At 45.2% G+C, this 26,086-nt stretch overlaps 1 protein-coding gene and 1 pseudogene across 1 annotated transcript; one reads left to right on the forward strand and one right to left on the reverse strand.

Moving 5' to 3' along the window:
• On the reverse strand, nucleotides 1-25,831 carry SBSPON (somatomedin B and thrombospondin type 1 domain containing). Its single transcript, XM_061171945.1, has 5 exons — nucleotides 25,525-25,831; nucleotides 15,216-15,410; nucleotides 7,068-7,158; nucleotides 5,346-5,522; nucleotides 1-543 (listed from the first exon to the last, which is right to left on the reverse strand). Exons 1-5 carry the CDS (start codon nucleotides 25,736-25,738, stop codon nucleotides 426-428), a joined length of 795 nt encoding a protein of 264 aa, XP_061027928.1. The 5' UTR covers nucleotides 25,739-25,831; the 3' UTR covers nucleotides 1-425.
• On the forward strand, nucleotides 964-2,239 carry LOC133077109 (heterogeneous nuclear ribonucleoprotein A1-like; annotated as a pseudogene).
• Nucleotides 25,832-26,086: the final 255 nt, after the last annotated feature.

Here is a 26,086-nt window from a genome sequence, read left to right on the forward strand (position 1 = left end):
TTAAAGAAAGAAGTTTTTAAGATATTACAGAATAGAAAGAAAGAATGCAAGATTCAAATCATGGATACCTTTAAATGACAACTTACCAATAAATGGACCACTAAAATGTAGTAAGTTTAGTGCAAACAGATGAACACTGTGTCCAATGGGCCACCTACTGAATGAGGAGACTCCAGGCGACAGATCGAGGACAGAAAACCACAGGAGACTTTAGGGTGGGTCCTCAACTTAGTAAAAATGAAAATAAAGGCACTGTGTTTCTTGAGAACTGGCCCCCAAATTTCCTTTCTCTACTTCAGAGTGTGGCAATGACATATATTCAGGAACTTTGGCCAAAGAGTTTTTAAAGAATTATGAAGCGTTGAGCATGACTTGCTAGTATTTAGCATGTTTACAAACACATTTTGAAATACTTATATCGCGATCTATATAAAAATAAAACTGTGAACAGCTGGGCAGGAACATTGTTCTACTCGCCGAACTTTTTTCCAAGTTCCTTGACATCGAGGATTGCCAATTGCTTGCCAATGGAGGGTCTGATTTCTGAAATGATATTTTGAAAATGTGAGTTACGCTAAAGCATACCAAAGAAAATTCTAATTTACAGAATTATAAATTGAGGTTTGTTGTTTTTTGGGTTTTTTTAGAAAATGATCACACCTTGAGTTTTGAAGTGTATTACAATTTGAAATTTTTTAAAGAATGATCACAAAACCAAGCTTCCCTTCTTCAGGTTCTGTCACAACAAGTTACCAATTAATCCCTATTTGAGAACACCCCCTGTGGACATTGTAGTTTGAGGTTACTGCATTCGTGTCTCTCACTTGCTCTGAGTATATGAAGCGCTACGTAAGGGAAAATGGCTTTCTGTTTTGTGTACATTTAAATTAGAGGGGTCTGGCCTTTCTGCCTGTGGACACCGCCGAGTAAGCATTGTTGACATCTGCCCCCTCCATTGCTGTCATGTCTAAATCAGAGTCACCCAAAGAGCCCGAACAGCTGCAGAAGCTCTTCTTCGGTGGTTTGAGCTTTGAAACAACCGATGAGAGTCTGAGGAGCCACTCTGAGCAATGGGGAACGCTCACAGATTGTGTGGTAATGAGGGATCCAAACACCAAGCGCTCCAGAGGCTTCGGGCTTGTCACATATGCCACTGTGGAGGAGGTGGATGCGGCCATGAAGGCAAGGCCACACAAGGTGGATGGAAGAGTTGGGGAACCAAAGAGGGCCATCTCAAGAGAAGATTCTCGAAGACCTGGTGCCCACTTCACTGTGAAAAAGATTTTTTTTGGTGGCATTAAGGAAGACACTGAAGAACATCACCTGAGAGATTATTTTGAACAGTATGGGAAAATTGAAGTGATTGAAATCACAACTGACAGAGGCAGTGGCAAAAAGAGAGGCTTTGCTTTCGTAACCTTTGATGACCATGACTCCGTAGACAAGATTGTCATTCAGAAATACCACACTGTGAATGGCCACAACTGTGAAGTAAGGAAAGCCCTACCTAAGCAAGAGATGGCTAGTGCCTCATCCAGCCAAAGAGGTCGAAGTGGTTCTGGAAACTTTGGTGGTGGTCGTGGAGGGGGTTTTGGTGGGAATGACAACTTTGGTCGTGGAGGAGACTTCAGTGGTCGAGGTGGCTTTGGTAGCAGCCATGGTGGTGGGGGATATGGTGGCAGTGGAAATGGCTATAATGGGTTTGGTAATGATGGAAGCAATTTTGGAGGTGGTGGAAGCTACAATGATTTTGGCAGTTACAACAGTCTTCAAATTTTGGACCCATGAAAGGAGGAAACTTTGGAGGCAGAAGTTCTCCCCTATGGTGGTGGAGGCCAATACTTTGCCGAACCATGAAACCAAGGTGGCTGTGGCGGTTCCAGCAGCAGCAGGAGCTATGGCAGGGGCACAAGGTTTTGATTACTGCCAGGAAACAAAGCTTAGCAGGAGAGGAGAGCCAGAGAAGTGACAGGGAAGCTACAGGTTACAACAGATTTGTGAACTCAGCCAAGCACAGTGGTGGCAGGGCCTAGCTGCTACAAGGAAGACATGTTTTAGACAATACTCATGTGTATGGGCAAAAAAACTCGAGGACTGTATTTGTGACTAATTGTATAACAGGTTATTTTAGTTTCTGTTCTGTGGAAAGTGTAAAGCATTCCAACAAAGGGTTTTAATGTAGATTTTTTTTTTTCTTTTTTGCACCCATGCTGTTGATTGCTAAATGTAATAGTCTAATCATGACGCTTGAATAAATGTGTCTTTTTTTAAAATGTGCTGTGTAAAGTTAGTCTACTCTGAAGCCATTTTGGTAAACTACCCCAACAGTGCAAAGTTAGAATTCCTTCAGGGTGATGCCAGGTTCCGCTCAAAATTTATTTACAACCTGCTTTGGTGGAGAAGCTATTGTCTTCCGAAACCTCGGTGTAGTTGAACTGACAGTTACTGTGTTGTGACCTGGAGTTCACCGTGAAAAGGGTCACCCAAGCAAAGTCATGGAGTTTTTTGGTTATTAATATGATTGTTGGCACATCCTATGCAATATATCTAAATTGAATTATGGTACCAGATAAAGTTATAGATGGGAATGAAGCTCGTGTATCATCCATTATCATGTGTAATCAATAAACGATTTAATACCCTCTTAAAATAAATAAATAAATAAATTAGAGGGGTCTGAACCAAACGATCCCTTGAAATCCTTTCCAGCTCTTTGATTCCATAATGAAAAATGGGAGCAGTGAAAAGAAAAAAGCCATATTATTGAAATTATTATTTTTAAAGTCACTGGAATTTCAGCCAGGGTGGAAGGTGGTTTACAGGTACAAATTAAATGATAATATTCATTTAAAGTTAAAATATGGATGAGGTAGTCAGGAAAATATTAAGTCTAAATATTAAGTTTCTATTTCATGTGAATTCCTTACCCACTTTACTGTTCGTATGTGTACTCAATACAGAGGCTGTTGGGCACAGGAGACTAATAAACATAAATTCAAGTTATTAAATATTAAAATATACTATGGGAATAACGATTAACGGGGAAGGTCCATATTTTTCTTTCAAATCTGTATTTTTCCCAGTTCTGTCTGACATATTTAAAACCATAACCCATGCCCATCACAAATTCTACCCTTCTTTTGGTTATGAATAGTGTTATCGGATTTAACTAGTAGATAAGTACAGGACTGGCATGGATTTTTAGGGTGGTAGAATGTTTTCAAGGGTCAATTCTTTTGGACAATCTGTAGATTTCTGTAGATTTCTGTGATATGATGATTTACAAGAAATATATATTTGGTCATTCAAATGACCAAAATATATTTATCATGTATATGTGGTCTTTGTCCACCGTTCCTGGCTGACAGCTCCCAAAGCCGTTGGAATTTCCTAAATGTTGAGAGTGATGCAAATGTCTTGTTTATGTGAATGAGGTGATTTTTGGAAGCATCTGAAGTTGAGAGTTGGTTGCCAGGAGAACTAACCAGGTGGTTAGAGGGTTGGAACTTTCAGTCCCACCTCCCATCCCCAACCTCCAGGGAGGGGAGAGGGGCCGGAGGTTGAATCAATCAATAGCCAATGATTTAATCAATGATGCCTACATAATGAGGCCTCCATAAAAGCCAAAAGGACAGGGTTCAGAGGGCTTCTAGGTTGGTGAACACGTAGAGATGTGGGGAGAATGACACCCCTTCCCACACCCTGTGCATCTCTCCCATCTGGCTGTTCCTGACTTATATCCTTTTACAATAAACTGGTCCTCTAGTAAGTAAATGTATCTCTGAGTTCTGTGAGCCGCTCTAGCAAATTAATCAAACCTGAGGAGGAGGTCATGGAAATCTCCGATTTATAGCCAGTTGGTCAGAAACACAGGTAACAGCCTGAGCTTGAGGATGGGATTTGAAGGGGGGCGCGGAAGGGAACGGTCTTGTAGGACTGAGCCCTTCACCTTGTGGAATCTGATGCCATCTCTGGGTAGATAGTGTCAGAACTGAGCTAAACTGTTGGATGCCCAGCTGGTGTCCCACGAATTGCTTCGTGTTGTGCGAGGAGAACCCCCCTGCCCCCCACACTGGGAACTGGGGGCTCCGAACACCAAAAGAGTTTCTGACCCTGCAGAGCTGGGCACAGGGCTACTATCTCAGTCATGATGTTATGACTACCCCACTGAGCAGTGATTCTGAAATTTTGCTGTGGGTATGAGTCACCCGGGCAGGGTTCAGCAGACTGTGACCCATGGGCCAAATCCAACCCACCCCCTTGTGGAGTCTATGAGCTAAGAATGATGTTTATTTATGATCCAGCAATTCCACTCCTGGGTATACATCCAAACAAAACGAAAACACGAATTCGAAAAGATACACGCACCCCAATGTTCATAGCAGCATTATGTACCATAGCCAGGACATGGCAGCAACCTAAGTGTTTAACAATGGTTGAAATGGATATGTGGTACATATAATACTACTCAGACATAGAAAGAATGAAATTCTGCCATTTACAATAACATGGGTGGACCTGGAGGGTATTATGCTTAGTGAGGTAAGTCAGACAGAGGAAGACAAATACTGTATGTTATCACTTATATGTGGAACCTAAGAAAATAAAACAAACTAGTGAATATAACAAAAAAAAACCAGACTCACAGATATAGAGAACAAACTAGTGGTTACCAGGTGGGGAGAGGGATGGGGGGAGGGGCAACTAGGGGGAGGGGATTAAGAGGTACAAACTGCTGTGTGTAAAATAAATAAGCCACATGGATATATTGCTCAGCACAGGGAATATAGTCAATATTTTATAATAACTATAAATGGAGTATAATCTATAAAAATTTTGAACCACTATGTTGTATACTTGAAACTAATATAATATTGTAAATCAACTATACCTCAATGAAAAAAATAGTAATAGAAAAGAATGATTTTTATGTTTTTAAAGAGTTGAAAGAAAATCAAAAGGGTATTTCATGATACATGAAAATTATATAAAATGGAAATTTTAGTGTCCATTAATACAGTATTATTAGAGCAAAGACAAGCTCATTGGTTTACATAGTGTCTACGGCTGCTACCGCGCAGGTCTTCGGTACTCACTTGTGAGCTTGGCCTGAACCCCAATATCCAAATTCACTCACGCATCTCTGATACAGAGCCTCTAAGTCCCAGACTATGAACTGGCTCCTGGACTCTGGGATTGCCAGATGGAATGTTCTCCTCACTGTTTTGATTCCCCAAATCATGCCTTGATCTGCTACATCCTGGTCCGCTGTTCAGGACATGGAGAGGACAGATCTCCCCAAATGAGTACCAAGAAAAATCCTCCAACCAGTTTCCCCCCCTTACCCGTCAGAGTCCAGGCCGTCTCCAGAGCATCGAAGGCTCGCAGAGTTCATAGCTGGAGGCTGACAACCCACACACACCGTGTAGCCCTCTCGGAGATACTGCATCCATCGGGTCAGGGGCCGGTTTTCCCTGGCACAGTGGGGAGTCAGTGACTCTGTCTTGAACTCCATACAGTATCTAGAGCAAAAAAAAAAAGGAGCAATGTCACTTGCTGTTAATTAGAAATGGCCTAACGCTGGAGAAAGGCTTAGGAAGCCTGGAACCCCCCCGAGGACATGGGACAGCCTGGAGAAGGTAGGGTGTTGTGTGGTCACAGGTCACAGAATGCCTTGTCAAGTTTCTCATTCGCTGAACTATGATGTCTGACTGACAACTGAACGTTTCTGCTGTTTTTCAGTCCATGGTTGAATTAGCTGGTCAACACGAATTTGCAGAAACTTGTTTCGTATTCTGTCTAGTCTGACCACGAAATTGTGTCTAAAAGCACATTTCAGCAGGAAAATTGCCCTTGATAACTTTGCTGAGATTTTAATGAATTACAGAAATTGAACAAGACCTTGCTTGAGCCTGAGAACATGTGAGCCCCAGGAGGGCTAGTCCTGGATTTCCAGGCCAGCACTTGTGTTTTTCTGCCCCACAAACATTCCTGGGGCCTTCCCTGTTCTCCCCACCTGGCTCACCTGCATGATCTGGGCTAATGAGATGAGTTTTGACTTGAAGTCAAGCATCAAAGTTACACTGGGCATCACAGATAAAAGGACATGGGAAGCTGAGACATGTTTTTCTGTAACACACTAGTGTCACCTTATACTGAGCTGCGGGAAACACTCTATTATGTGACTAGACTCTAAAGGCTCTGGGGGCGCATCCAGACATGGATGAATATTTTAGAGTCTTGTACTTAAAAGCAACACAATTTTGCAATTCTTCAGGGAAACAAAACAATGTGGCGTTTTAGGTCCTAACTATGCTAAAATGGGCTAGTTTTTTTTTAATCCATACAATTATGAGCTGTAAAAAGTTAGATGGAAAGTGTCTGGAGAATCTGCTTCAACGAAGATCTTTAATGACAGTAAGTATTATTTATTAGGTACCTTAATGTATTAAGGTAGGAAATTCTATTGATGTAGCTTCAGTCAATTTCAGACAGCTTAACCCTGACATCTTTTCAATGATATTTTCTCATTAAATTCTCATAGCAACCCACGGGATAGGAATTAATATTCTCATTTTACAAGAAGGAAAAACTGAGGAGCAGTGAGAGGTAGTGAGGGGATTAGAACATGCAGTGCGTCTGGCATCTCTATTCTGACCGCAGAAGGGGGGATTTCTAAGGAGGTCAGAGGTTCCTCCCAGCCTGAGCCATTAGGTCTTGATAAAGTCCTCAGGGCTCAGGTGGAGGCCACGTTCAAATTCACCAGACGGAGGCAGTGCTGGAGTCCACAGTCCCCTAAGGACTATAAGATGAGAGGCCTTAGTGGGATTGACAAAATAGTATCATCTCATTTTTATACAGCATGTTTCTTCTTAGGGATCAGACCCCAGAAACAAATCTTTTTTAAACATAAAACAGGGAAGGGACAAGTACTTCCCAGTTCTGTGATAAAGAGTCGCATTTGTCAATGAACGAATAACAGAAGAAAACCCATGTAGCAGGTTACCTTTGTGGGCTGACTTGACCGACCAACTGGAAAAACATAAGTAAAAAAAACAGCAAGTTACCCAGCATCCTCTGTGTCTGTGGACCACTGTGGGGAGGCCGCTTGTCTTGTTCGTTCCTTGTTGAACGCAGAGGTAGTTATAAAGGCAGGGACTGGAAAAGGAGAATGACCTTGAACATGTGAAGCCTGAAGTACCCAGAGCGACATTTCCCAAACTTGGTTTCAAACCCGTCTAAAGCCTTCCATCCCTAAATCTATGGGACACCATCGAGGAGTGAAAGGAGGTGAAGTCAGAGTGCCCAGAAACGAATTCCATAAAGCTCTGTGCAGTGCAGTTGGGTAGGGAAGGTAACAGAAGGCTTTTGATAAGCACGCTTGTCTGCAGTGATAACACCGCGTGGAAAGGCAGGAGAGGGGCCAGGAAGCACAGCCCAGAGGGAATAATAAAAAGATGGGCAGGGTTGGGGGAAAAAAGTAAGTTACTAGAGAAAGGGAGAGGATTTTTTTTTTAATGGAAAGAAGAGACACAGAGAATAAAAGGGAAAGATAGAAAGAATAAAGGAAAAGGAGAGAGAGAAGGAAGGAAGGAAGGTAAGAGAGAAAAGGGGGTAAAAGGAGAAAAAAAAAAGACAACCAGAGAGAGGAAATGAGAAAGGGAAAAAACAAAAGGAGGAAAGTGTCAAAGTTCCCAGGTGTTCTGATAACCACAGCCTGGAAGTTTCACCATCAACCATATAGCCCAGGGTGTGACCACCAGGTGCCGGCCAGCATAGCACTCTCTCCACACCAAACTCAGAGAAGAAAGGTCCTAAAGCATCTCTCCTCGCCCCTCTCCCCACCCCCACCTCTGACACTCTGGGTGGGAGAAAAGAAAACAGCCAGAAATCCTTCCCTCCCACCTCTGCTCTCTTATTTTGTTTGTCTACCTCCTATCTCATCTCTAAGTCTGGGGGGGCACCTGTTGCTCTGTGTAGCACCTGGAGATAACCTCTTGATTCCACCCTGCTGTCAATTCAAGAAAGACAGGGTTTTGCCTTGTTCATCACTGGAGCCCTCACACATTTACATGCTCAATAAATATGTGTGCGAGGAATGAATGGGTCGATGAAGGAATGAATGAATGAATGAACGAATGAAATTGCCACCAAGGTTCACGGGTCCTACTTCCCTGAGGTCTTCTGTTCCTATACTGAGCCTTGCAGCTGAGATGGCTCAACCATCCTTCTTAGCTCTCCTTTCAGAAACTGGATCATCCCAGGAAGGGGAGATACCAGCTCAGGTTGACTTCTGCGATGCCCATCATCAACAAGAGCACAATGGCGTGCGGGTACCAGCAGCAGCAAAATAGAGGCTTCAAGCCTGCATGTTCATCTTGCTAAGCTCCTTCCTGCCACAAGATGGCAGCCTTAATTCTTCTTTAGAGTTTCTGAATGAGGAGTCATTTTTCTACTGCATGGGAATATAAGACAAGCGTAGCCACTTGATCCTAAGAGTCCCAGGCACCGCTTTTGTCCCGTGTGTCTGAGCACCTAATCTCTGCAATCTGAACGCTACCCACATCTAGTGTAAACTATAGACTCCCAGCCGAGTGGCTCTTCCTCGCTGTGCTAACATGTTTGTTTTCCAAAAAGAACGTGTCATTCTTTCTAAATGTGACTGTAGCTTTTGAACTTCCAAAATCCACGGACGTAATCAAAAAGGACAAGTGAAAGCATGTACATTAGGATCCTTCTCTGTTTCTCTTAGACCTAATTATCAGAAACACAAACAGCGAAAGGCTTTTCATTTTCTCATGTATTGTTTTCATTTCTCTTCTTCTGACACATTTATAGGCTTATTCACTAAGTGAAGAATGCGTTTACTGCTACATCCACGTAGCATTATATCATTATATATCATTATATCATTATATTATATTTTCAGGATGTGTTTCTTTAGTGCAAAACATTTATCTGAGCTCCTAATTTGTACTGCAGGTATTATTACAAAAGTTCAAAGGCAATGCACTTAATGTGTAGCTCGGGGGGTGGGTTGGAAACTTGGTTAGGAAGTAGAGGGCAAGTGTATGACTATAGCTTCTGATACAAAATCTGAAGAAGAAGTTCTAAGATAATAAAAATAAAAGCTAACAGTGATGCACCTCTAAGTTTCCAGGCATGATGCTAAGTGTTTTTCATGTGTTAACTCATTTAATTCTCATAGCCCTGCTCTGAGATAGACCCTATTATTTCCCCATTTCACAGATGAGGAAACTGTGGCCCAGAGAGATTAAGAAACGTGTTCAAGGCTCATGTCTAAATGTGGCAGGCTGCCTCTATTGCAATGCAGATGACAAAGTTTCACTCTTTCAAGTTTCAATATTGCAGCATATTACCGATGAATTGCTTAAATTCGGCTGTGTTTTCCCTTTCTGTGCCTCATCACTGCCCTTAATGTGAAGTGAGATTTGAGAGAGGAGAGAGGGAGATGGTAGCCCTGACCCTCGGATTTCCCTCAGGCATGGGGGAGGGGCGGGAAGTGTGGTCCAGGAGGTGGGGGAGGGCTCATGGTGGGCGCAGATTAACGCCTGGAGCAGCATGGCACCTTGTACGTGTGTAGCCTGCTGTGTGTAGCCTGCTCGTTTACAAAGTGCTTTCACGTCGTATGTTACCGATCTTCACCAAAGCTTTGTCAAGAGGTGTTCTGAGCAGGTTTTCTCATCAGAAGACTGAGGCTCATCGAGGTTAAGTGAAGGGAAAATAAATAGTAAATGACCAAGCAGGAGCCCCAGTATAGACACCAGCTTCTTTAAGACTTACTATCCATGCCCAGTGTCAAGTCTCTGTGGTTATGACCCACCATAGAAGCAAGCCAGTAACCCTGGACCTTGTCTCTTTCGTGTCCTGCCTCCTCCAGCCCGGGCTTGGTTTGGTGGCACATTCTACTGAGGGGGGCGTCCTTCCCTCTGGCAAGAGTCTAAAGTAAACAAGCCAGATCTCCTGGCGAGCTCTGAACCAGCACCACTTTTCAACATCCCCCAGAAATTCAATTTTTCATTACTTAAGAGCAGTAAGTAATTTAGAAATGATTTTTGCCTCCAGCCCCGCTTTTGCCTCTGTGTGGAAGCACGTAACCGGTGCCCCAGGACAAAGGCTCTCAATAAACGCCAGCTCCCCCTCCTTTCCCCTTCCTGGCAACAATATTCAATGTAATAGAGTCTTTGTTAACAGACTATTTGCCAGCTTTTCTGGCATCCCATCAACCTACCACTGTTCGCTTTTACAACTTCCACTTCTAAAAGCGTGGCACTGCACATACTTACTTTGAACATGAAAGTAAATTAAATTTGCTTTGAGAATTTCATAAAGCCCTCTGACACAATGGGGTGCCACAAAAGCAGGCTTAGAACCACTAGTCTCTAGATATGGTGTAGAAGACGACAGAATGAAAATTTGACAAATAACACCAGCCTGGAAGTATATGGTTCATGATAATGCACAGCAATCTCGCAAGAGGAAAACGCATATAAACAATTGTCAGTATGGGCAACAAATATATAATATGGGTTTTTGCATTTGTTTTTATGATAGAAATAGACTCATGATACACGTTAAATGAAACAGAAAGAATGCAATGGCTACTTGATCATTAATAAGAGTGTCTCAGTGATCATGTTTCATTCACTGGCCTTGCACGGCCTTTATATTTCTACTTAGTTACCAGATTCTGTAACTGTGATTTTAAAATATACTACTACTACTAATATATGAATATTAATGATTTACAATATTAATATTAATTTGCAATATAATAATAATAATAACTAATGATAACACTTAACAGCAAAACACTGTCAAGTGGGGGAAAACCCACAGGATTTGGAGCCATGAGATCCAGGTTTAAATTCTGGTCCCTTTACAAATGCTGTCATCTCACTGAGCTCCAATGTCTTCATGTGTAAACCGAGAATGATGACACTGTCCTACCTCCATGACAGGCAGAATAATGGCCCCTCCCCAAGATGTCCATGTCCTAATCCCCAGAAGCTGTGAATATGTTATGTTACAAGGCAAAGAGGAATTCAAGTTGTTACTCAGTTGCCCTTAAAATAGGGAGATTATCCTGGATTATCCAGATGGGCTGAATGTAAGCACAAGGGTCCTTCAAAGAGTTAGAAGAAGATGTTATCGTGGAAGAAAGGCACAGAAAGATGCAATGTTTCTGGCTGTGAAGATGGAGGAAGGGGGCCATGGGAAAAGGAAGCTTCTGGATGATGGAAAATGCAAAGAAACTGATTCTCTCCCAGAGCCATCAGAAAGGAATTCAGCCTCACCTACACCTTCATTTGAGCCCAGTGAGACCTGTCTGACTTCTGACTATAAAACTCTAAGATAATAAGTTTGTGTTGTTTAAGTCACTAAGTTTGTGATAATCTGTTACCTCCAGCTTTCTGAGGTATTGACAAAAGGTAATACAACCACATCCTGCGTGTGTTCCTCTAGAACATGTTTTCCTGTGAGTGAATCTCTTCATTTTAGTGTCCTTCGCCATTTTGGTAGGCTGAGAATGTCACAGTTTATCAAGTCCTGGTTCCATGAGGATTAAAAATATTATTTCAGTTCTTCCTGAAATAATAAAGATCAGAGTGAAAATAAATGAAATAGAGACTAAAAACTGTAGAATATATCAATGAAACTAAGAGCAGGTTCTTTGAAAAGATAAACAAATTGACAAATCTTTAGCTAGACTCACCAAGGAAAAAAAGAGGACTCAGATAAATAAAATCAGAAATGAAAAAGGAGAAGTTACAACTAATACCACAGAAATACAAAGGATCATAAGAGACTATTATGAATAATTATACACCAACAAATTGGACAACCTAGAAGAAATGAATAAATTCCTAGAAACATGCAAGACTGAATCACGAAGAAATAGAGAATCTGAATAGACTGATTACTAGTAGGGAAATTGAAACAGTAATAAAAGAATCTCCCAAAAAACAAAAGCCCAGGACCAGACAGCTTCACTGGAGAATTCTACAAAACATTCAAAAACATTTAATAACCTTCTCAAACTTTTCCAAAAAGTTGAAGAGGAGGAAAACCTTCCAAACAAATTTTATGAAGCCTGCGTTACCCTGATACCAAAACCAGACAAGGACACTACAAAAAAAGAAAATTACAGGCCAATACCCTTGATGAACATAGATGCAAAAATCCTCAACAAAATATTAACAAACTGAATCCAACTATACATTAAAAGAATCATACACCACAATCAAGTGGGATTTATACCAGGGATGCAACAAGGATGGTTACATTGATTTGCAAATCAATCAATGTGATACATTTACAAAATGAAGGATAAAAATCATATGATCATCTCAAAAGTTGCAGAAAAAGCATTTGACAAAATTCAACATACATTTATGTTGTTGATGTCAACAAACTGGGAATAGCAGGAACGTACCTCAACATAATAAAGGCCTTATATGACAAACCCACAGCTAACATACTCAATGGTGAAAAGCTGAAAACTTTTCTTCTAAGAGAGGCGTAAGACAAGGATGGGCACTCTTGCCACTTTTATTCAACATAGTATTGGAAGTCCTAGCCACAGCAATTAGGCAAGAAAAAAGAAATAAAAGGCATCCAAATTGAAAAGGAAGAAATAAAACTGCTACTATTTGCAAATGACATGATACTATATAGAGAGAACCCTAAAGCCTCCACCAAAAAACTGTTAGAACTAATAAAAGAATTTGGTTTCTCATAGGAACAAACTATGAGAAAGAGAAATTAACAGAACAATCCCATTTACACTTGCATGGAAAAGAATAAAATACCTAGGAATAAATTTAACCAGGAGGTGAAAGACCACTACTTTGAAAACTATAAGACACTGATGAAAGAAATTGAAGAAAATACAAATAAATGGAAGATATGCATTTTCATGCTTCCTGTTCCCTTTCCTGTGACCTGCATCATCCTGCTCTGAAGAGATCCAGGGCTGGGAAGGGGAAGGGGTCTGGGCATCCTGGTGCCACAATGAAGATTCAGATGTGCTGCAGGAATACGGTCTAGCAGCCAATCCCTATAACTGAACGGTGCAGTTGCTTTTTCTGATAGATCTGCTATAGGCTGTGACAGCCATCCAAAAAATCAGTAATGTCCCACAGCGACTTCCTCCTTCAGCCTTTCTGTAGTGTTTCTGCAGAGTGCCTGAGCTGAATGAGAGCTCATTCTGTGACCGTTGGTGTGAGCCCTAAATTATTTCCCTGCGAGCTTAACTCGACTGCCGTATCCATGAAGGGCCTCTGCACTGGCCCTGCCACTACCCACTCCACTCCCCAAGAGATCTTTTCAAATCACAGATCTGATCACATTGGCACCTGCAGAAAACACCCCAGTGGTTTTCCACGGCTCTTAAGAGAAAGACCAGAATCCTAAACAGGGACCCCAAGGCCCTGCATCCAGGGGGGTGTCAGCCCAGACGCCTCCCTCTCTGCTCCCCACACACTGGCCTTCCTTCGGCTTCTCAAATGGGCCTTGTGCCTCCCCCGTGTTATATAAATCAGCCAAAGATGGGCCCTAGGTTGTTTATTTCCTCACAGCAGGCTGAGACCTGTTAGCCTCAAAACCTACTGGCACCAAACTCAAAATTTTATACATCCAATTTGTTTTTAAAATAGCCAAACATGCAGATTTTTAGTCATTTAGGTCCTGCCTGTTTTGCATGCCCTGTGAAATTACACCCAACATCTGCCGGCCGTTGATAAGGTAAAGCCTTATGGTTATAAGACCCCAAGCCGTCATGGCACCTGCCCTCTGAAGCCCTCTCACCCAGAGACTCCAGACCATGCTGCTTGGCTAGCATCACCTAGATACACAAGCTCCTAGCAGATTCCTCTCTTCCCCTTCTGGATGGGGGTCGCCATATCATAGCCTCTGGACATCCCCTCTCCCGCAACCCTGTAAGGTTGTTGTGTGCTATTGACTCTCGTGGTCATGCGTTTTTCCTAGATCAGTCCCCAAATCCCTCAAACGCCCTACACCTGACTGTCTGGTTTGCCACGCTGGTCTCTCTGCCTAGCTAGCTCTGCATTTCTCAGCCTCATCTCCACATCCTCAGGGAAGTCGCTCCCCTCCTGGCCTCTGGGGAGCCCCTCCTCCACCAAGGCCAGGGGTAATCTGCTTACGACACACACTCACAGCTCCCTACACCTCTCCCTTGTTCAGTACCTGCGACACCAAACTGAAGCTGCAATTTTCTGGGATTAGTTTCCTAGGATTATCTGCTTATCATCTCCCCCTCCCACTAGACTGTGATCTACCTGACAGCAGACTGCATGTCAACTTTTTTCCCCGTTGTAACTGGCACGCAGCCCAGTGCCTGGCATCGAGTAGACTCTCAATAAATATTTGTGTGTGGAAGGAAAAAAGGGAAAAAATGGCTTAGTGAGGGTCACGCTGACATGGAATTTTCCAGGTTCCTATGAAAAACATGTGATCTTTGTTACCCTTAGAAATCAGTGTTTTGCTCTCTCAGATTCAATCCCGATTAACACCCCTGTTTTGGCCTTTTTGTTTATTTCTGTGTGAGTTCCCTGTGGCTCCTGACTCATGATCAAGCCGACTCCTGGTCTCCTGGGCCACTCCACAACCAGAACGATCTTCCCAAATCATAAATCTGATCACATCAGCTCCAATCCAGTTGGCTTGAGAGGAGAGGCAGGTGTTTTAATCATTTTATCATCCTTTCGGAATTTCTATTTTTTCTACTGTTTTCACATGTATGCAAGCATTCGTGATTCAACAGGAATGACCTTGAAAGATAAGACAGGGTTATCCTTACTGGACACATCCTAGCCTGAGTGAAATATTCTCATCCTACCTAAAGTCCTTTGTGGTCAGCTTGACTGAGTTTGCTCAGAAACCACAGCGCACGTCCGTTACACCGGGCGCACGCACAGCGGCAAGGGGCCACCGCCGGGTTATAACTGGGAGGGGGTGGGAGGAGGTGTGAGGAGACCTTTACACAGCTGACGTATAATTCCTTGATCAAGTATTTCCTGAGCTTCCTATCTCCTCTGGGCAGACTGGCCCAATCCCATCCCCTGCAGCTCATGGAACTTTCCCGGCCTGGCACGTGGCCTTCTACGGGACGGGACGAAGGGATGGAAAGTCACCAAAGACCCCAGGGGCAGCGATCGGGGAAAGCGCAGTACCGAAGGCGTGCCCGCAGTCCTGGCCCTGGTGCGTCGCGTACTCCAGGCAGCCGGCTCTCTCCTCCAGGGCCGGGCAGGGCTCGCCGCCGTTCCGGGGCTCCTGCCGCACCGCGCGCCTCCGCACGCGGGCCGTGGGTCTGCACTGGTCCGCACAACCGCTCCAGGGGCTCCACTCCCCGACGATGCACGGGCGAGCTGAAAAACAGCACGACGGGACGCACACCTGAGCAAACCCAGCGCCTGCCAGGCCGGTCCCGCCAACGCACACAGTCAAGTTCAGCCCGCGTACACTGCACCTGGATCCGGCCCTGGGTCAGGAGGAACACCCCAAGCTGACACTGATGCCACCCGCCCTGATGGTGAACTGATAAATGGGTATCTCTCAGAGGCAGGCGGATGTTCCAGGATCATGAAGATGGGTCTGAGCCAGGACACACCCCAGTAAAAGAGACTGATGCCTTCAGGGTACTTCCTCTTACTCCCTGGGCTTAGATCAGGTCTTTGCTCTTGTTTTCCTTTGATTGTAACTTTATCCTCCTCTGGCCAGAACATTTTTATGGTAACAGTAATACACATTCATTGTAGAAAACATAAAGGAAAAAAAAAAATTATAAAAAAGAAAAGGTGTTTCTCCCACCAATCACTTCTCCCACCAATCATCCCATCACTTACCCAGGTCAGTTCTTATCAGGAAATGTGCCTCCATAAAACATAACTTAGGCCGCACCAAGGACCCCTATCCAGTAGGTTTCTCCTGGGGGCTCTAGTCTCATCCTCCATGGCTCAGAGACTCCTACACTGTAAGAGGCGAAGTTTAGAGACCAGCAACCAGGGCCCATGGAGGGTAAGAATACCCATGGTCAGGCATGAAGAGGCAGAGTCAGGGTGAGAATTTGGCTCTCAATGCTCTGTCCAAGACTGTAAAATCAATGTGGTTGCACATTTAACTTTTTCATTTAAAATCCCAATGAGTCTTTTAAAAGAACTGTAATGAGCTTTTAAATTGAATTACTTGAGGACTTGAAATTGGATATAAGAAACAGACAAGGAGACAGAAGATGTACCCTGAACCGGATGCCAAAACTCTTTCTTTCCCACAAAATGTGACCCACTTTTCCCAATCACCCTCATACTTTCCAGTTTCCAGAGTCTTCACCACGAAAACACCTGAACTTCTTTGAAATCTGATTGGACTTCCAACAGTTTGTACCTGAAAAAGCTCATTTTGCCTCTCAGCAAACTCTAGTTTAGGGTTCATGGCGTTTGGAAGCTGTATCATTTGGTAGCACATAACTACACCTGACATGAAAAGGGTCACATACAACATAAAGCTCGGTCAGTAATCCAAAAATTTCAAACTGCTTTAAAACATGCTTTTATTAATCATCTAAAAACTCATAGGCATCACATGTCAGCTACCTAACGAAGCAAGAATGAGCCACATGAGAGTTGGTTCCCAGTATCTGCCATGCACACATCCTTTGGAAAATCAATAACAGGTCACTTCCTGCTCTTCATCTCTTGTTGACCTTCCCATTTTATTTTCACAGTCCCCTGATTTAATTGGCCCATAGAACCAGAAGGCATTTAAAGAGGCTGCCAGATTAGGAGCTGGTTGAGAAGGACACCTTCTGTCCTTAATTCCTTTAATAACTCTTTCTCCCCCAAATCTCTTCATCCCTGAGTCTAGCTAGTCCTGCCCCGATATGTTGGACTTGAACTACACTTAATAATACACTTAATTCAAAGATTAAACATTTAGACATCACTATAAAATACAACTTTGTGGGATTTCCCTGGTGGTCCAATGGTTAGGACTCCATGCTTCCACCGCAGGGAGCACGGGTTTGATACCTGGTTGGGGAACTAAGATTCTACATGCCGTGTGGCACAGCCAAAAAAAAAAAAAAAGTTATAGCCTAAGTAGGGAGCACTTTATTTTTTTATTTAAATATTTATTTATTTATTTATTTATTTATTTATTTTTGGCTGCATCAGGTCTTAGTTGCAGCGCGTGGGCTCAGTGGCATCCCCTGCATTGTAGGGCTGATTCTTAACCCGTGGACTACCAGGGAAGTCCTGGGAGCACTTTAAAAAAAATACAACTTTGCCATGGCTTTAACTCAGAACTTAGTAATATGGCCTAGGGTTACACCTTATCCATATGGTAAAAGTTGACATGGGAGGATGAATTTAGTCTCTCAGTATTTCTTCAGTATTTGTGTCTCATGTCTCATAAATGTTTATTTTATTTGGTTTGACCAATAGGCAAAGTCCTCAAATCACAGAATCATTGAATCAACTGTTGTTCCTATGGGTTAAGGTTTGTCCTTGGCAAAATACTATGCCCTGTCTTTCCAATTCATGACTTTAACAGCCTCATAAAGAGAATCGGAAAGTTCTGGGGCCCTGACCAATAACATCTCGGGGACTTTATTGTCAGAGAAAGTGAAAAAAGTTCACATAGAGTTTCACCAGTGGAAAGGGGTTCCACAAAATATTTTGAGCTGGAAGATGAGTCTGAAGTATTTATTCCTAGTCTGCACAAAAAATTCTATTATTAATTAGCTTGTGAACTTTTGATTATTTGGATTGCGATTTGTCACAGGTGATCTTTGGTCACAGAGTTTGGGAGAAGTACAGACACTTCTGACAGATTTATTACCACAAGTCATATATCTCAACTGCATGCACAGATTTCCTTTTGAACTCTTTCGTTAGTGTTCTTGTTCCCTTCCCACTAAAGCTTACCTAACTCACATCTATACTTAGCATATGAAAATATTCTTTCTTCAAATCTGACTTTCTCATCCTTCTTGTTTCCCTGGCTGTCACTGGGGGCTGGCAGACTATTACCTAGTGAGTAGAATGATCTCCTGACTCCAAGTTTGCCCCAGCTTCCCTGTGTCTTAATACTTGGGATTTGATGACATCATCCCACCCCTTTTAGGGGAAAGAAGCCCAGATTTAATGGGTGCCTGGAAGAGCGGCAAGCTCTTCTTTTCTCCTTTGTTTCAACTCAACATAACGTTCAGGCTGAGTTTCCCCAGAAGCAGACCCTGAGACGTGGATCTGAATGCACGCAATTTATTTGGGGAGGTGATCCCAGGAAGTATAATAAGGGGATGGGGAACAGAGACAGAGAAGAAGACATAGAAGAGAACAGAGGTAGGAAGTAGACTCCTAAGCTTCTACTTTGGGTCCAGTGGGCACCTCTGGCTCTGGGCTCACAGGGCAGTGAGACAGTGGATAGATCCGGAGGGCAAGGAATCATCAAGCCCTTCATGATGTACCAGCTAGTACCCCTGCCTCTGGAGCTCTATGTTTATCAGACGTCCCCACTACGGCCACAAGGAGAACAGCCAAGAGCAGAAAACTAAGTTATGCAGTTCAATAACGAATCTGCACACAAGAGTAGGGTACATTTTTCCATGTCCTAACAAGGATATCCAGTCATATCCAAGTACAATTACCTTAAAAGATGTACCACTAATCTTTTTTTTTTTTTAATGACTTTTTAACCTCCTTCCATGGCTTAAAATCCAACCTCCCTGCATGGCCCACAAAGTCCTGGGTGACCTGCCTGTGCCTGCCCGTCGCTCCCACCCAGAGGCACCCCCAGTGCCCCCTCTGCCCCAGGCTCCGCCCACTCTGGCCTCTTCACCCCTCTGCCACACCCACCCAGGCTCTTTCACACTCTGGGACCTTTGTCTGTGTTTTCCCTCTGCTGGAATGTTCTTCCCACACTGGGCATGGCTGGGTTCGGCTCATCCTTGAGGTCCAGCCGAATTATTTTATTTTCAGGGAGTCCTTTCCTGGCCAGCTTATCTAACTAGACACACACAAACACACACACACACCCCACAAAATTATTTCCTCTCAGAGCTCTGTGCTCCTTGCCTTCTAACATCTCCATAATTCAAATTACATATTTATTTATTTTGTTTATTGCCGAGTTTTTTATTTCGTGCCTAGCACTTGGCACACGGCAGGTGCTCAGTAAATATTTGTCGAATCAGTGAGTGAATGAATGAATGAAATGGCATTGGGTGCGTTCCTCCTCCTTTCTAAATTAAATTCTACATCCAAACAGACTCTGGAAGTAAGGAGCCAAAGCACTGACAGAGGCTCTAAGGTGGGAAGGAAAGCCGGTAGAAGGACAGGGGCAAAGTCAGAAACTCCCAGAGCCAAACACAGAAGACATTCCTAAACTGGGCGAGAGCTGTCTGGGCTCTCCTGGCGATGGCGGCCCCAAAGGGTGTCCACTGGAAGGAACATTGCTTTCCATGCCTTAAGGTCAGGTAGAGCCCAGCTTCTCCTGGCAGCCACAGTCTGTCAAGGCCTTCTTAATCCATTTATATCTCCTGCCAGTACCACATCTTGAAAGTGACGAGCTCTTTTAATATTAACATCTGTGGCGTGAAGTGGTATTTCCTTTTATTTGAGTCCAATTGCCCTCACTTGAGAGTTTCAGAATATGGTGGGAAAAAAATCTGTGTTTATCTTATCTGTTCCACTGGTGGACTTACTGTTTCAGTAGACCCCCTTTTATCTTATCTGTTCCACTGGAGGACTTACTGTTTCAGTAGGCCCCCTTCCCTGCAGCATTTGGACACATCTTTCTATAGACGTTTCCCCTCTCAGAATTCCCGCTGGACTTTCCCCATTCCCATTCACAGCCCGGTGAGTGGCGGCAACCGGGACTAAACACACTATTCTCAGTATGTAGGTACCAAAGGGTAATTTTAAAAAAACTTTTGTTTTCTAATGCCTTTCTTGATGATGCCAAATACACACACACACACACACACACACACACACACGGCAGCAAACTGAGCTGAAAGCCAGGCTCCTTCATTTCCTAAGTATAGTCTGGATTATTTCTTCTTAATGTAAGGCCTTGCTTATCTTCATGTAGCCTCACCTTGGTTAATCACAGACACTCAAGCCTTCCTCTTTGTAATCTGGCCCTGCCTGCCTGGCTCTTTGCCACCTAAAAGTTGAAGGCCACCCACGATCAAGCGCTTTCTCCCTCACATTGTTAAGTTCTAATCAGGTCTAGTCCTTATCATTCCTAAGGAAATATTCTTTTCACACTTTACCCGCAACAGTACCATTGATGCGTAACTTCTGTTTCTCGACAATCTACGGAGGAAAAATAAAACCATCCCTTTATACACACACACACACACACACACACACACACATCTCAGGGTGACACAATTTTAACTGTATGTCATCTGCCTTCTTCCCTCTCCTTATGTATGCGTACCCCTTTCCCAGGAACCCTGTCACAACTTCTCTGAAAGACGAATGAGAGCATAAATATTGCCCAAGTGCCTATGGACCCCCTCAAAAAGCACCAATAAAATGATCAAGTATTTGTTTCCTCTTGCAGAAACTATGTTATCTGGCCCCTGGTAGGTTTTTTTTTTTTTTTCTTTTGAGACATTAACTGGAAAAGTTTATGAAATGGTAACAAGACAGTGACATGAACTGTCACCTTAGAAAAACAGAATTTTAGACCCTGTGCAAGCCTGGGGGAAAAAAGGGAATCAAAATCAAAAAGATAATGATGCTTTTTCTGGGTAGTAAGTTTCCAGGTAAATTCTTTTCTTCTTTTGTGCATTTCTACACTTTCTGCAACAAACATATATTTTGTGATCAGGAAGGAAATTTTTTTTTTTGGCCACGCCGGGTGGCTTGCGGGATCTTAGTTCTCCAACAAGGAATTGAACCCACGCCCTCCGCAGTGAAAGCGCAGAGTCCTAACCACTGGACCGCCAGGGAATTCCCAGAAAATGTTATTTTTAAAAAGGACATGTGGATATGCCTCAGATGGCACTGCCCTCTGAAGTCACAGGTAACATCCTCCAGGTGGAAACCAGTGGTCATATTATTTTGCACAAATGTTTGTAAACAACACTGCGATAGCTCTTAGGGGATTGCAAAGAGGAGCGGGACACATTTTTTCACCCTTGAGGGGCATACAGTTGATGGAGAAAGAAGATTCACTCACTTTACCAGTACTTATATGGAGCCTACCCTGCAAAGTTCACAGCTTCTCATAAAGGCTAGTTTCTCCGAGGCAGTGAAAACGTAATGTTTAAACATGTGGGCTCTAGACCCAGAGCTCCTGGGTTCAAATCTCACTTCATCACTTATTAGCTGTGTGACTTTGGACACACTATTTGACCTTTCTGTGCTCTGGTTGCCTCATCCATAAAGTGAGACCAAAATGAAGAATACTTGGGTGGGTTGTGAGACCTAAGGAAACTGAGAGCTGGGAGGTACCTGGAGAGGAGGGAAGGTGCAGAGTAAATGCTGGGTAAGCGTGGACGACCTTACCCTCCTGGACTGCACCCCCAGGGCTGCAACCAAATCGTGTCCAATTCCTGGCACCAGGCTCTGCTCATTATTTCTGCAGAGACAAAGGCAAGGGAAGCCACACACTGTCTCTCGGGCCACTATGGCTCCAGTAAAGCCTTGGCTTTCTAAATCATCGTAGACTGTGCCATCCTTTTTTGGGGGTGAGTTTGGGAGTGCATATTTTCCAGCATGGCACCCCTTCTCCCTCCAGATAAGATGTCAGCAGATTTTGGCCAGTTGGTTTCTTGGATTCCCCATAAATCTAGGAGAAGACACGGGGCCATAGAGGCGACTCTATTTTTGTCCTGCTCCACTTGGGTTAATGATTACTCTGTCCTTAAGTTGCTCATCCAAGATCCAATGCAACCTACTGCTTCTACGGTCTTAGAATGCAGACTCCACGAACCCAGCTGATGAGTTAGAGACTGCCTGTTATGAGCCTGATAAGCAAGCCTTCCAGAAAGTTCTTTCAGGGCAGGGTAACTCAGATCTGTCCCCTCCTCGGTCTCTCCCCAACCCTGATCAGGCTCAGCCAGTGGAGATTCTCTATCCTTTATCCTCTAGGGGGTGGGGGGTGGTTATGAAGATACATTATTGGTGTTGAAACCCATACCATCAACATAATTAGATTTTTCTGAGATGATTAATTTCAGAACTGACTTTTTTGGGCACTTTAGTAATTCTTCAGATTCAACTTATTTTTAGTTTTTACTGAGTAAAAAAATAACTTTCAGACTTCCCTGGCGGCACGGTGGTTAAGAATCCACCTGCCAATGCAGGGCACACAGGTTCAAGCCCTGGTCCGGGAAGATCCCACGTGCCGCGGAGCAACTAAGCCCGTGCGTCACAACTACTGAGCCTGTGCTCTAGAGCCCGTGAGCCACAACTACTGAGCCCTCATGCCACAACTACTGAAGCCCGCGTGCCTAGAGCCCGTGCTCCACAACAAGAGAAGCCGCCGGTGATGAGAAGCCCGCGCACCACAACGAAGACCCAACGCAGCCAAAAATAAATAAATTAAAAACAACAACAACAACAACTTTCTATTTAGGAAAAAAAAAAGTTTCAGTACGGTCATCTCTTAGCCACACCAGAAAATAATGTGTTTCTCAAGATGAAAAAATCAGAAGGGCTAGAAGTAAGTTCCACTGACACAGTTACATTTTTCATTCACGTTTAATGTCATTTCAGTCAAAACTGCTTCGGGCAGCATCAATAGTTAACCTAACATTAGGTGAGAAGGAAGTGGATTCTAAGAGGCCGAATGGCTCTGTGTACATAGAGTAACTGGAGGCTCTGCGCCGCTGCACCTTATCTGGTATGATCAATTACAGGTATGAGTTGCCACACACAGGTGGGGCGGATGGCAACTTGAAAGCAGGCGGCGTGGGTTCAGATCTCACTCTGCTGCCCACCTGTGGTAACGCTGTGACAGGAGAGCCCTCTGAAAGCCCCAGCTCCTGCGGCTGGAAAACGCTAATAATGCGGGCCCACCTCCCCTGTCCCCAGATCCCCAAGTCAGCACAGTTGTGACACTGGTCCAGGGCTGAGGAGACCGAGCATCTCGGCTCCGTCCTGCCGCGCACTCTCGCCCTCAGCTCTGAGGCCAGAGCAGGCTTGGGCTCGCCAAGTGGGCCACCTTCCAATTGTCTCTATTTTCTTACTGCCTTCCCGCAAAACTCCAGGCACAGAGAATCTACCAACGAGGAGCCTTTTCCATCCCGAGTCTGTTTCTGCCTCGGCCTGTGAGAGCCTCTGTTAACTCCCTGGGGAAGGGCGTTTCAGGCTCCTGAAAATGCTCCTTTAAAAATCCTAGCAGGCACCATTTCCTTTTCTGGCTTGGGCTTCTTTGTCCGCAGCTCACAGCCTCTTCCTAGCCACAAAGGTCCTGGGATTTCTTCCTGAGTTCCCCCGGAGATGGTAAGGTCTTCTCTCTTCTGCCATTACTTCCCCAATAAATCCTCAGTCCGAAATGATAGGCCCTTTGTTTTAATATCTCTGGACTGAAAATGAGGGTTTTATTTTTGACCAAATAGAGACTTGGAGGATTCTGCAACTCCTCATAGCGCTGTTAGCGCACACGAAAAAGCCGGTTTTCCTCCTGACACTCGCCTATCTAGCTGCGTTCACTGTCTGTCTTGTTCCCCAGGTGAGCCTCAGGGCCTAGCCTAGCGCTGTCACAAAACGCTGACGCCCTCAGGGAACACTGAACAGCCATGAAATGCTTTCCTCTTAGAACTCCCCTTCCCCTTCTAGAGGCTTCTCCCTCATTCTCTGGGACCAGGCTTGCCCATTACTTCCTCTGGGAAGTCTTCCTTGAATTCCTCTGGTCTTCTGAGTTTTTCCTCTCTGGCTTCCCAGATCCATTATTTTGGCACTGAGCATATTGCAAATGGTTTTGTGTGTGTTTCCCTGCTCAACTCTGAACTTCCAGCGGGCAGAGATTGTGTTTTCATTGTTTTTGTATTGCTGTGCTTACCACAGACCGGGGCCCATTATCTGAACTGCAAGAATTCTGTATTTACCTTTAAAATGTAGGCAGATCCCTTGAGAGAAGAGGTTAGTGAGAGAGGCTGCCACGGTGGAAAGGTTTGAGTGATCCAGGTAACTGAGGCAAACAGGAGTTTAGGGAGGATTCTGCGGGGAGGGAACAGGGGACGCCTGGCCCAAGGGTACTACATTCCCTAAGTAACTGACTCTTCACCTTACTTTAGTAGTAAAGTACCTTGGCCTTGGAGCAGAAGAGGGAAAGCAGCTTATCAAAAAGATCAGTATTCTCAGGTAAATCATTAGCTTTCAATCAAGATTTTAAAAATCGTAATGTTTCTCAACTGTGTTCTTTCAGCAGCAGGCCTGGGTGACCGTCCTGCGGTGGGCTGGTGGCCTCTCCCGGCAGAAAAGAGGCAGAAGGGGTGCTAGTCTCCCCCAGGCATCCGGTTTCCCGGGGAATGACACAGCCCTGCAGGTTACCAGGAAGATGCTGAGGATCCCACAACGCTGGGCTCCTTGAGGTCAAACCCTAATGTATGTGTGGCTTTTGGGGTGATGTGATTATCAGGGAGCAGGGCTACTTTTATTTCCAGAGCTGGCTTTTCTCAGGTACGCCTTGTTTTTCAGGACTATACTCACCATGTCTTCCTTTACCTTTTAATTTAATTAAGTCAGCATTTGTTGAGCCTACATCAGGGGCTGTGATATTGTGGGAGATTTAAAGATGAAAAAGACTGACCCTAAAGGAAAACCGGCAAGATTAAAACATACTAGGAACTTTGAGATAAAAATCTTTATCATGCTATATGGATAAAATTGAATTCAACCAATATATGGAACACCTCCTAGGAGGAAGGGGCTGTGCTACACGCTGGAGTGCAGGTGAGGACAACTGTGGTCCTCCAGGAACTTGTTCTCCAGAAGCAAGTACCCTCCCAGGACAAGGCCTTGGCGCCAAATGGGATAATTACACGTTTTCCCCCTCATCACCCCTCTCCAGGGTTAACAGAATGCACGCGGCGGAACCCGGCACAGGGGCGTGCCTCTGGAACCTGTCAGCGCCATCTCTCCAGGTGGAAGGTGGCCCTACCAAGTCGCAGCTCCCAAGCGGAGGGATTCATTCGGCCGAAGTGGCCAGCGCCCTTCCAGACAGCAGGGCTCCAGCCCCTTCCACCCAGTCTCTGGTGGGAAGGGGGGCATTGGAGCCGTAGGTCTAGATGGAGAGGACTGGGAGATCCCTAGATGGAGGGGGCTGGGGACCCTAGGATGGAGAGTCTGGGGTGCACCTAGAGAAGGGGGTGCTGGAGGACCCTGGATGGAGGCGTCCGGGGTGGGCCGGGATAGACGGCACCGGGACACTTGGCTGCCGGTCTGCGGTCCCTGGTGCGGACCCTGTGCCCCTCCGCTGCGGGCGAACGGCCGGTTGCCCACCCTCGGGCCCGCCACCCACCTGGGCACGCCCTGGCGTAGTCGAAGCAGCAGTCCCCGGTGAGGCGGCAGGCTTGGTCGCAGAAGCAGGTCCCGTAGACCCTGTCCTGCCTCCAGCCATGGGCGAAGCAGGCGGGGTCCCGGCCGGGGCAGCAGCGCCCCGCGTCGGCGCAACCGGCCAGGGCCCCGGGCCACAGCCGCGCCAGCGCGCACAGCGCCATCCACAGGGTCCTCATGGCACGCGCTCCGCACAACTCCGGGGCGAGTGCTGGGCTTCTCGGAGAGCGCCGGCCCCGGAGCAGCCCGGCCTGGCCCTGCCCCGCGCCGGCCCCCGCCCTTCCCGCCGCCCCTCCCCAGCCCTGGCGGCGCGCCCGTCCTGAGCCGGGCTGGAAGGGCGCCTCAGCCCAGGGCGCCCGCGATCGACGCTTCGGGCCCCGGCCTCCTCCCCGCCGCGACCACGCCCGGAGGCAGCGGAAGAGCAGGTGCTCTGGGATCCCGGCGGCCCAGCGAGGTGCCGGGCCGCCAGCAGCCCCGTCAGGGCGGCCACCACATCTCCTGGTTCCCAACTCTGCTTCCTGACGTCT

The sequence above is a fragment of the Eubalaena glacialis genome, chromosome 17, assembly GCF_028564815.1.
Source record: "Eubalaena glacialis isolate mEubGla1 chromosome 17, mEubGla1.1.hap2.+ XY, whole genome shotgun sequence".
Classification (NCBI taxonomy): domain Eukaryota; kingdom Metazoa; phylum Chordata; class Mammalia; order Artiodactyla; family Balaenidae; genus Eubalaena; species Eubalaena glacialis.